Consider the following 10,272-nt stretch of genomic DNA (forward strand, 5'->3'; position numbering starts at 1 on the left):
GAAGGCCTTTGGTGATAGGGCTCTCTCTCTCAGGTGTGAACATTGGCGATGTGGGCTGCTACATCTATGACCCAGTGAAGATAAAATTCCAATGAGACGCTCACAGAAAAGGTCACCCTAACTCAGGCCTCCCATCATGCCCCTCATGATCCAATGGGAGCTACAAAAATCTCCAGTCCCATGGGGGTTGGGGATGGTGGGATCGTGGGGACCTGGGCCTAGGTTCCATGGTAGGCCAGAGAGTCCAGACTTTCTCTGCCAATTTTTCCCTTTCCCATTTCTATCTGGTTAGTGAACAGCACATTTTGAAAGGTATCCTCCTCCTGGCCATCACAACCCCTTTCCCCAGCACATTCTAGAGCTTCAAGGTAGTCATAAAACTTGTGTTTATTGAATTTCTGCCTCTCTGGCTTCTCCAATAAAATGTTGGCTCCCATGCCTTCAACTCTTCTTTGGGCATGAGACCAGTGGGTTGGAGGATGGGGAGTGTGGGGGTTGGGATGACATGCATTGCCCTGCAGGGTGCCTCGGAGGTAGCAGGGCCAGCCATGAGAACAAAAAGCTATGTTCTTTTTGTCCCTTGGGCCTGGCATTGGCAGTCCTAGCACCACACAGTAGACGGCATGCCCACTAGCCCCATTGGTACCAGAAGTCTCATATGCTAGTCCTTTCTTTAGCACCATCTCTAGAAGAAGCAGAAGCACCTTATTCAGTAACTCATTTGAGCATGGCAACAGATCCTATGGTAGAACCTGCCAAGAGGCTTCATTATCCATTTGGGAGATGAACAGACTGAGGCCCAGAAAGGGAAAGCCACATGCCCAAGGTCACACAGCAAGTTAATGATGAAGGTGTTTTCAGAGCCGAGGGCAGACTTGGTGGCTTCCTATCCAGGGCTCTTCCCACAGCTCTTCACCACTGCCCCAACCCAAGGGGCACCTTTATTTACAGAATCCTCCCCAGCCATGAGAGGAGTGCCCAGCAGCCACTGCATTCTGGGAAGTCAACTGTTCCTAGAAGCCAAATAATCAAGGTTGGAGGAGCACAGGGAGGGGGTACTGGCAGCAACTCCAGCCCTAGGCAGAGGGTTCGATACTCCCAGCCTGAGTTGCAGGGCCTGCCCTTCTGCTCTCCCAGCCCCTGCTGCAGAGCTTCTGTGGAGGGCCTGCCTCCGCTCCCACTTAGTTCTGGACCTGCTTCATGGGCATCTCTTCCTCCTGAAGACTGGTTGGGGCACTAGGGAGGAAGGAGTCATGAGCAATGGTGGGATTTAATCCCCGAGCCTACCACCCAGCCTGCCCCATCAGGGCTGTCCCAGGGCTCTCCCTAGTTTCTGTTATACAAATCTCTGTACAAGTGACTCACACACATGCTTGTACACACCCCTGATGTGTAGCATTACCTTGGAGGGTGCACACATACACGTCTTCCTGACAGCCTTATGTATTTGTGTTCATAGCAACGCATATGGACTCATGTACACATTTATGGCTTGCAGTTTACATACCCCCGATCATGCACCGCTGAAACATCACCTGTGCACACATCACATACATGCACAGAGTACAATATGCAGATATTTTTTTTTTTTTTTTAAACACCTTTCGCTGTCTGTTAGGTATCTGAGCACCTGCATCCATAAGAATGTGCTCACACATACACAGACACAGTCCTGTGCACACACCTCTTTCTCTCCACGTCCTGGATGGTCTCTGGCAGCTGTGCCTGCCTCGTCTCTGGCAGCAGGAGGGCGGTGCCGGCAGCCAGCAGGGCGATCCCCCCATAAGCAAGCTTCGGCAGTGACAGCCACATTCCATCCAGCAAGGCCGCCAGTGGGGCCAAAGAGCCCCCCAGCCGGCCCACCAGTGCAGTCAGCCCCATCCCTGTCTGTCTGTTCAGAGAAAGAGGATGAGGGAGGCAGACAGTGTTCACACCTACCTGGGGTCATGCCCCACAGGGCTTCTCTCCAGGGTTGGCAGGCCCTGATACTGCCTTCTCCCCATATAGCTCAGAAATCTAGGACTTCTTTCAGTTGGTTTTCCCACCCACCTTCAGGCCAGGAAACCCCAAGCCAGCACCCACCAGAGGACAGGGCCCCCATTCTGACAGAGTACCAACCAGATACCACTGAAAGAGAAGACAAGCCACCAGACTGGGATAAAGAAAGAGTGATGTGGAAGGAAGAAGGTCAGTACTTTGTACAGGCCCTGCCATGACCAGATGCCTAGAAGTTTCCTCTTCCTACCTCCCAATAGCTAGCTGAAAGACCCCCCAGGCCTTTCAAGGGGTTGCCCTTGGGACAGTCCTCAAGGGCATCTCTGCCTTCCAGGGGTGAATGGGATGGGGGTGGGCAGAATGGGGCTTCTTGGGGCTGTTTTCTTTTTATTATTATTATTTATTTTAATTTTTTTAAATTTATGTGTTTATTTGAGACAGAGTTTCTCACCCAGGCTGGAGTGCAATGGCATGATCTCGGCTCACTGCAACCTCTGTCTCCCAGGTTCAAGCGATTCTCCTGCCTCAGCCTCCCAAATAGCTAGGATTACAGGCATGCGCCACCGCACCCAGCTAATTTTGTATTTTTAGCAGGGATGGGGTTTCACCATGTTGGTCAGGCTGGTCTCGAACTCCTGACCTTCAGTGATCCGCCTGCCTTGGCTTTCCAAAATGCTGGGTTTACAGGCGTGAGCCACAGCACCCAGCCTTGGGGCTGTTTTCTTAAGGAGACCCAGAGAGGATGACTGACGTGGCTTAGGGTCACATAGTATAGAAGATAAGATGCCCTGCCTTCTCCAAGACTAGGGCAAACACAGAGGGCCCTGATTAGTTCTGTATTCTGGGTGTAGCGTAAAGAATGAGTGAGAGGCTGGTTGCAGTGGCTCATGCCTTTAATAGTGCCTGTAATACCAGCACTTTTGGAGGCTGAGGCGGGAGGATCGCTTGAGGCCAGGAGTTTGAGACCAGTCTGGGTAATATAACAAGACCCCATCTCTACCAAAAAAAAAAAAAAAAAAGGACTGAGAGAGACCAGGCTGTGGCGTGTGTATGTAGAAGTGTTGGTTAAGACATGTGACTAACAAGCCCCATACCCCAGGTTGGTTACAGGTTTCCTTACCTGAGCACCGTAGGGTACAACTCTGAAGTGAACAGGTAGGCAGTGGTGAAGGCAGCTTCAGAAAAACCTTTCCCCATCACTGCCAGGACGGTGCTCCAGGACTTCATGTCTGGAGGGAAGCGGGTTCAGATAGTGAGAGGGCCTTGGAGGAGAGCCAGGGGTGTTCTGGATAGGGTGCAGAGTCTCCAGAGTGGGCCGAACTTAAGTGGCAGAGAGTCTGAGCTCACTGGGTAAGAGTGGGGAGCTGGGGGGAGGAGTGGATTCTTGGCCAGGAAGTAGGTCTCCGGGGAGTGGGCAGGGTTCCTGGCCCAGCTTCTGGGGTGGGCAGAACCTATGGGACTGGGCTCACCGGAGGACACTAGAAGTCTAGTGCCAAGCGCCAGAGCCGTGCCCAGCAGTGTCCCAGCTTGCGTGAGGCGGCGTCCTGCGTGGCGCACCGACAGGTAGACCAGCAACTTGAAGGGCAGTTCCACGGCCCCAAACAACAGCTGCGTCTGGTACACGTTCAGCCCCAGGCCTGACACATCCAGACTCAGGCCGTAATAGGAGAAGTTCACTCCGAACCTGAAAGGAGTTGCAGTGCCACTCGGGGGACCCTCCTTCCCATCCCTCTTTGGCCTCTCTTCTTAGGAAGACTTGGCCTTTTACAAGGGCAATCTCCTTCCATCTCCGTGACCCCCCTCCCCCGACCAGGACCTTCCCTGACATCCATAATGCCCTCCGAGTGTGCCGCAGGCACCAGTTGTCAAAGCACCTTTACCCTAATTTTCACAGCAGCCCTGACGTGGAACTGACAACAGTCCGTTTTACAGAAGGGACACTGGGGCTCTGAGTGGCTAAGTGATCCATCCCTTTCCAAGTAAGGAAGTGGGAGTCTGAACTTGAACCCATGTGCCTCTGCTGCCTGCTTCATTTTCTGACTTCCCCGGGCAGATCGCCCACCGAGGCTTATCCTCCTGCCGTCCACCGTGACACTCTACTTGTCCCTCAGAGCCTTCCTCACACTCAGCACCAGCCTGGAGTTTGCTCCTCCCTCCCACCACACCCACACCAGCCTCCTCACCACACCACCACGCAGCACAGTGAGATGTGTCGGAGCCGTGGCGTGCGGAACAGGTCTAGGTATGAAGGTCTTCGGACCACCCGTTCCTCGGCAGCCACTTTGCTCACAGCCTGGTAGGGAAGGAGGTGAGGTTGTAATATCAGAGTTGGCTATGTGATCTCAATGGGATACAGTACTCTCCCCCCACCCCTCTCTATTCCTCCCATATGCAGTGGTAAGGGTGGAGATGCACATGGCAGCTGAGAAGAGTAGGTCTCAAATGATGTATGTGGCCCACCGGCGCCAGGTAGGACATCCTAAAGAGTTCGGAACTCTCCATGGGGGCCCAGGGGCTTTTCCTGCCATATATCGTGGGCTGTGGGAGGGGACACTTGACACAGCCCACCCCCCCCACACACATACATGCATGCTCACAAACACATTCACCCTCACCTCCTGGCTGAGGCTGTCCTCACACACTGGCCGCCCATTGAGCCTGGCACAGTGGAGCAGGTACCTGTGGGCCTCTTTCACACGGCCCTGAGTCAGAAGCCAGCGTGCAGACTCAGGCACCCACCTAGGAATAGGCAGGAGGCCCTTCAGCCAGAAAGTCATGACCCTAAGCCACATGTTCCTGGACATACTACAGGCTCTCAACTTCCAGGGTCTTGCTCATGTAGTCTTCTCAGCCTGGAACATCAGCCCCTCCCCAAGCCCTCCACACTTGATGAGCTTTTATTCATCTTTCAATGCCCAATTTAAAAGCCACCTCTGGACTGGGTGCAATAGCCCATGCTTGTAATCCCAACACTTTTGGAGGTCAAGGCAGGAGGGTGGGTTTGAGCTCAGGAGTTCAAGATCAGTCTGGGCATCATGGCAAGACTCTGTCTCTACAAAATATCAAAAAATAAATATTAGCCGGATGTGGTGGCACACGCCTGTAGTCCCAGCTACTCAGGCTAATGCAGGAGAATCACTTGAGCCTGGGAGGTTGCGACTTCAGTGAGCTGTGATTGTGCCACTGTACTCCAGCGACACAGCAAGACCTTATCTCAAAAAAAATAATAAAGACAATAAAACACCTCTTCCCACACTTCCTTGCCCAGGCCCAGGTCCTCCATAGCCTGGGAGTCCCTTACTCAACTGAATTGGCCTCACCCTCAAAACCAGCTCCCAGCACCAGCCACTCACTTCTCCCATGGGTGGCAGGAGGGAATAGGATGAAGGAGGGACAGACATGTAGACATATCCAGAAGGGTCACCCAGGGTCAAGTCATCTTTGGGAGGCAATGTAGTGCCCACCCTGCCTGTCCTCCCACTCTCCTGCCTGAACTCCCCACCCCCATGCTGGCCCTGCGCCTATCCCCAACTCTGCAAGATGCCAGCCTCAATTTATGTTTGGCTCTGTCTTTGTCTCTCTGTATCTATCTTGTTCTCTGTTTCTCACTGTTCCTTGCCATCTTCTTTCTGTTGATCTCTGTCTCTCTGTCTCTTTTTCTCTGTCTCTTTCTGTCTCTTGGTCACTTATTCTGTTTCTCTTTCACTTCATCTCTCAATCTCTATCTTCAAAGCTCAGGCTCTGATTAATCTCATCTTTGACTTCCTGTATCTCCCGCTCCTCAGCTGCCTGCAGTCCTCACCAGAGGCTGAGGATGCCTGGGGCACAAGGCAGGGTGACAGCTAGCAGAAGCCATCGCCAGTCCCGTATCAGGTACCCAACCAATGCCAGCAGCATCACGCCCCCTGTCCAGAAGGTGCTGCTCAGGACTCCGGCCACGGTGCGGTGCTCCACATCCAGCCACTCCAGCTCTGGCCCAGGGCAGGAGACAGGAAGTTGGTTAGTGAGGACCAGATGGGCTCAGTCTCACTCTGACAACTGCCTTCTTCCAGCCCTCTAGGTCCTGCCTGTTTCTTGCCTGCCTCACCCAGTGGCATCACGATGATGGTAAAACCAGCCAGGGCTGAGCCAGTGAGGGTGCGGGTGATGGCGAACATTACATAGCTGACGGAGGCTGCAGATGCCAGGCCCAGCACCAGGGTACTCACGTAGGCCACCAGCAGCAGACGCCTCCGCCCAAACCTGCAAAGGGGTCATGCAGGATCAGTTCCCTGTGGAAGGAGATTCTAAGACATAGTAGACTAGGCTCATACCCCAGCTAGTGGGGGGAAGTTCCCCCAGCCAGTTTCTTATTGGCCCAGTGCCTCACCCCACCTGTCAGACAGATATCCAAAGGCCACAGCCCCCACCAGCACACCGGCGAAGAAGAAAGTGGATGCAGCTCTGTTCAGGCCTTTCTGCTCACACACCAGATCCCACTGCAAGGACAGGCAGAAAGGGACCTGCTGTGAACATCAGCCCTCTCCAGCAGGCGCCAGCTCCTCCTCTCCAGACCCTGGAGCCTTCTGAGGCAAGCTCTGCCGTTCTGGTACCTCAGTGCCAGATAATAAACCTCCCAGCGATTCATGCCAGCTTGGGGAATAGGAAAGTTTGTCCCTCCCCAGTCCTGCAGCCTCAGCTTCTTCCCAAGGAAGGCCTTGACCTGCTGCCTCCCAGGGAGACTCTGCCTCCACCGACATTCCACCTCCAGATGGATTATGTAAATACCGACCTGGGACTGGAAAAGAGGAAGGGAGAAAAGAAGGCCTCTATTGTTTCTCCACCTCTTGCTGCAGAAATCACCTTCTCAGCTCTTTGTCCCAACTCTGTGAAGCCACTTTAGCCTTTCCCTGCCTTAATCACCTCCCAATTAATGATGATGATAACAGTTCTTGTGTAGGAGCCTGTTACTACAAGCCATGAACTAAAAGTGCCTTATAGTCATAGCTCCCATCTACAGATTGGTAAGCTGAGACTTTGCGAGGTAAAGTAATACATCTAATGCCTATACAGTAACCACCCAAGGCAATGGCAGGCCTATCCCTCTCACGTGTCTCTCAGCTTCTGGGTTTAAGTACCTCAGTTGCAATGGTAGAGGAGAACTCTGAGTGGTCGTACTCCCAGCCCTGAGAGCAGGGCACTGTGGCAGGTTCATCCTCCAGCTCCCCATGGCTCTCCCTTTCTTCCCCCAACGTGGTGTTGGGGAGAGCCTGGGGGTAGGCAAAGCGGAGGCAGGAGCTAAGCGTGCCATCGGGCTCCCGGGGAATGTAGGCCTCCGGCCACGTATCCTGATGGCTGAAGTTCGCAGGGGCACCCGGCAGGGCACATCGGTGGGCAGGCACGGCAGCCAGGAAGATGGGCAGGAGGAAATGCAGTGGTAGCAGCACTCGGGGCAGGGCCAGCAGTGCCACATTCCGCAGTTGGAAGGGCCCAAAGCCACCCACCTGCTCCAGCAGCTCCTCAAAACCCATGCTGCTCACCCACCAACCGTTTCAGGTGCAGCCTCCCTCTAGTATCCAGCCAGCTCAAACTGCCCACCACATAGACCCTTGGACTCTGGAGGCGGGAGTGGATGGACTGAGTGGAGAGCCTGCAGCCAGAATCCAGCCCTCAGGGGCTGGCCCAGGACTGGGCCCTCCCCAGCCACCAGATCTCCAGGGACCCCTACCTGTCTTGCCTGGTGCCTGGGGGAAGGGGAAGCCATCCATTCAGAGGTCACTGGCTCATGGTTCTGGGGCTTACCCATTAGTGTTCAAGGACCAAGGCTACCATGATGAGGTAACTGAGTGACGGCATAGGAGGTGAGCCCCTACCCGCTTGGTCAGCAGAGCTCCCAAGATCCCGAAGAAGAGGAGGCCCCTGGGGCCTGGGGCTAGCTCTCCCAGGGTGCCCTTTGTCCTATGAGACCTTAGATCAGCCTTGCCTATTTGCAGCTACAGCCATGGCCTGGCCGACAGCCTAGGATTCAGAGCTGAAAGCTGGATCCTAACCAGGTTTCTTTCTGCTGAGCCATGAGGCCTCCTCGCATCCCTCTCCCCCGCTGGGAGCTGATGCCCTGGCCTGAGACACACCTGTGATCACACTGGGCAACTTGATCCCTCCGAGAGTCCCACGCTCGTCCCATTCCCACTTCACTCAGGGACTCTCCCCATACATATGGTTCTAACTGCCTGTCCCATTCCCCTATTTCCAGCAGCTTCCTAAATTACCTTTTGGAGGGATAGGGAATGGCAGGGGGTGCATTACCAAGGTCTTGCCATAGGTACCTGCAATGCCTAAGATTACCTTTTGGAGGCATAGGGAATGGGGGAGGGGGCGTTACCAAGGTCTTGTCATAGGCACATGCAATACCTAAGACTCAATGTTCAATCTGACCCTCCCATTCAATTCTCAATCATGGTCCCTGCAGAAAAAGTACAGCAGAGACCAGCAATGTCTGGTTTATTCTCATCTGATTCTCCAAACACTTGGCTGGCAGACCCACTAGTTTAATCCAGCTCCTACTTTGAACAGGTCAGAAAACTAAAGACAGGGTGGGGACCTGCTGGGGTCACACAATGACTCAGCAGCAGAGCTGAAGAAAAGACCGGGTCCCCTGACTCCAGACCAGGAATCTCACTTTGGACCCAAGCTGCTGAGCTGGTGATGTCCCAGTCTGCTCCAGGCTGGGCTCCCTGAGAAAGCTCTGGGAAAGGAGCTAAATCGATGGCGTGGCATGTGTTAATGGGGGTGCTGACAGCCATGGAGTGAAGCAAGAGGCAGCTAATGGTGGTGGCAGTGACGGGGTGACAGTAAGAAGAGACGTTTGAGTCTCTAGTGCATCCTCGCCATTCTGAAGGGTACATAGATGCCTCAGACACAGTCCTTACCCTTAGGGAGCTTACAGGAGGGTTAAAATAAGCTAACCCTCCCTGTCTCCAGTCTCACCCCTTTCAACCCATTCTCGACACACTGGCCACAGTGAACATTTAAACACAGATCTAAGAGGGTCATATCCCTGTTTAAAACCCTTCACCAGATTCTACTGCCTGAAGGGGAAAGTCCAGCTCCTTCGCTTGGCCCTTATGACTTCCCTAGGACCAGATTCTCTCCCCCAGTCCACCCCTGACCCCTCTCCAACATGCCCCCTTCCCTCTAGTTCTCTGCACACACCAGCTTATTGGCATGTCATGCCTTAGTGTGGTCCCTTGGGCAATGTGGCCTCCTCCTCATTCACCAAGTGAATGCCCAGGCCTCCCTGAAGACCAGCTCAAGGGGAGATACCTCCACCCCTCTCATCCTCACTCACATGTGACCTCACACTGTTGGTTCTTCCCTCATTTAGTACTATGTAATCATATTATTAATATAAAATGTAAACAGTACCGTAACACTTTGCAGCTCCTGAGAGGTAAGTTTTGCGGTCCCCCCATCTCCATGTCCCATCCAGTGGCTCCACAGGGTAATATTCTGAAGTTTTTCCACAGCCAGAGAGGACAGCTAACAAGGCCAACCTCAGCCATTGGCTGTGACCCTTTAGTTTTCACAATGGGAATTTCTTTCCTCCTTTAATATCAGAAATAGCTGATAATCATACAGTGGTTACCTCTCCCTCTTGACATTGGCTCCTAGGAAACTCAAATCTAAATCTGCAGCCCCGGCCAGACACAGTGGCTCATGCCTGTAATCCCAGCACTTTGGGAGGCCAAGGCGGGTGGGTCACCTGAGGTCAGGAGTTTGATACCAGCCTGGCCAACATGGCAAAACCCCGTCTCTACCAAAAATGCAAAAAATTAGCTGGACATGGGGGCAAGCGCCTGTAATCTCAGCTACTCAGGAGGCTGAGGCAAGAGAATCACTTGAACCCGGGAGGCGGAGGTTGTAGTGAGCCGAGATCATGTGACTGCACTCCAGCCTGGGCAACAGGAGCAGAACTCTGTCTCAAAAAATAAAAAATAAATAAATCTGCAGCCTCTTTCCACAGAGAGTAATTTGGCATTAATTTTACCTCTGGCTCCATCTTATTCCCTGGCCCTACCCCATATGGAAGCTCTCGTCTCTAATGTCATTGAAGAATGATGGTGACAGTGACCATGATGGCTGATGATGGAGCTGGACAGGCAGGTATGAAATGCTGAGTCTAACCAGAGGATAGATAGATCAACTCCGAATCACCAGTTAAGAGCTGATTTTGATTGTATTTTAACCATCCTCCCACCCCTCCAACCTGGGAATTCTAACCTGAGCTCAGAGGCCAAG

The 10,272-nt window shown here is 53.3% G+C and overlaps 2 protein-coding genes across 12 annotated transcripts in view; one reads left to right on the forward strand and one right to left on the reverse strand.

Annotated features, from left to right (window-relative positions):
* The window catches only part of CRIP3 (cysteine rich protein 3), a 33,230-nt gene extending 27,093 nt beyond the window's left edge, over positions 1–6,137 (forward strand). For 2 of the 9 annotated variants that reach the window (XM_017878168.1, XM_017878172.1), the window contains one exon: positions 34–198. In XM_017878168.1, coding sequence (XP_017733657.1) covers positions 34–95 — 62 coding nt within the window. In that variant the 3' untranslated portion in view covers positions 96–198. Of the gene's footprint in view, positions 1–33; positions 436–2,055; positions 2,439–4,390; positions 4,603–5,780; positions 5,868–6,047 lie in introns of those variants that run through there. The other 7 variants (XR_001886736.1, XR_001886737.1, XR_001886735.1 and 4 more) reach the window with 7 other exon arrangements.
* SLC22A7 (solute carrier family 22 member 7) lies at positions 840–7,646 on the reverse strand. 3 transcript variants are annotated; one of them, XM_017878164.1, is made up of 11 exons: positions 7,113–7,646; positions 6,698–6,772; positions 6,370–6,473; positions 6,083–6,237; positions 5,798–5,966; positions 4,611–4,734; positions 4,179–4,288; positions 3,465–3,679; positions 3,116–3,224; positions 1,685–1,891; positions 840–1,236 (listed from the first exon to the last, which is right to left on the reverse strand). In XM_017878164.1, the coding sequence occupies exons 1-11, from the start codon at positions 7,503–7,505 to the stop codon at positions 1,182–1,184; spliced, it is 1,716 nt and encodes a 571-aa protein (XP_017733653.1). In that variant the 5' UTR covers positions 7,506–7,646; the 3' UTR covers positions 840–1,181. The 3 variants fall into 3 exon arrangements, with proteins under 3 accessions (XP_017733653.1, XP_017733654.1, XP_017733656.1); XM_017878165.1 differs by having other exon boundaries at positions 6,767–6,772; positions 7,113–7,644; XM_017878167.1 differs by lacking the exon at positions 6,698–6,772 and having other exon boundaries at positions 7,113–7,643.
* Positions 7,647–10,272: the final 2,626 nt, after the last annotated feature.

The sequence above is a fragment of the Rhinopithecus bieti genome, unplaced genomic scaffold (genome assembly GCF_001698545.2).
Source record: "Rhinopithecus bieti isolate Rb0 unplaced genomic scaffold, ASM169854v2 scaffold_9981, whole genome shotgun sequence".
Classification (NCBI taxonomy): domain Eukaryota; kingdom Metazoa; phylum Chordata; class Mammalia; order Primates; family Cercopithecidae; genus Rhinopithecus; species Rhinopithecus bieti.

Coding starts and splice junctions, on each gene's coding strand:
- SLC22A7 (XM_017878164.1), bottom strand. CDS start 7,505: ATGGGTTTTGAGGAGCTGCTGGAGCAGGTGGGTGGCTTTGGGCCCTTC. Junction 6,474..6,697: donor GTCTCCCTGGGAGGCAGCAG/GTCAAGGCCTTC, acceptor CTGTCCTTGCAG/TGGGATCTGGTGTGTGAGCA. Junction 1,237..1,684: donor CAGGACGTGGAGAGAAAGAG/GTGTGTGCACAG, acceptor CTTCCTCCCTAG/TGCCCCAACCAGTCTTCAGG.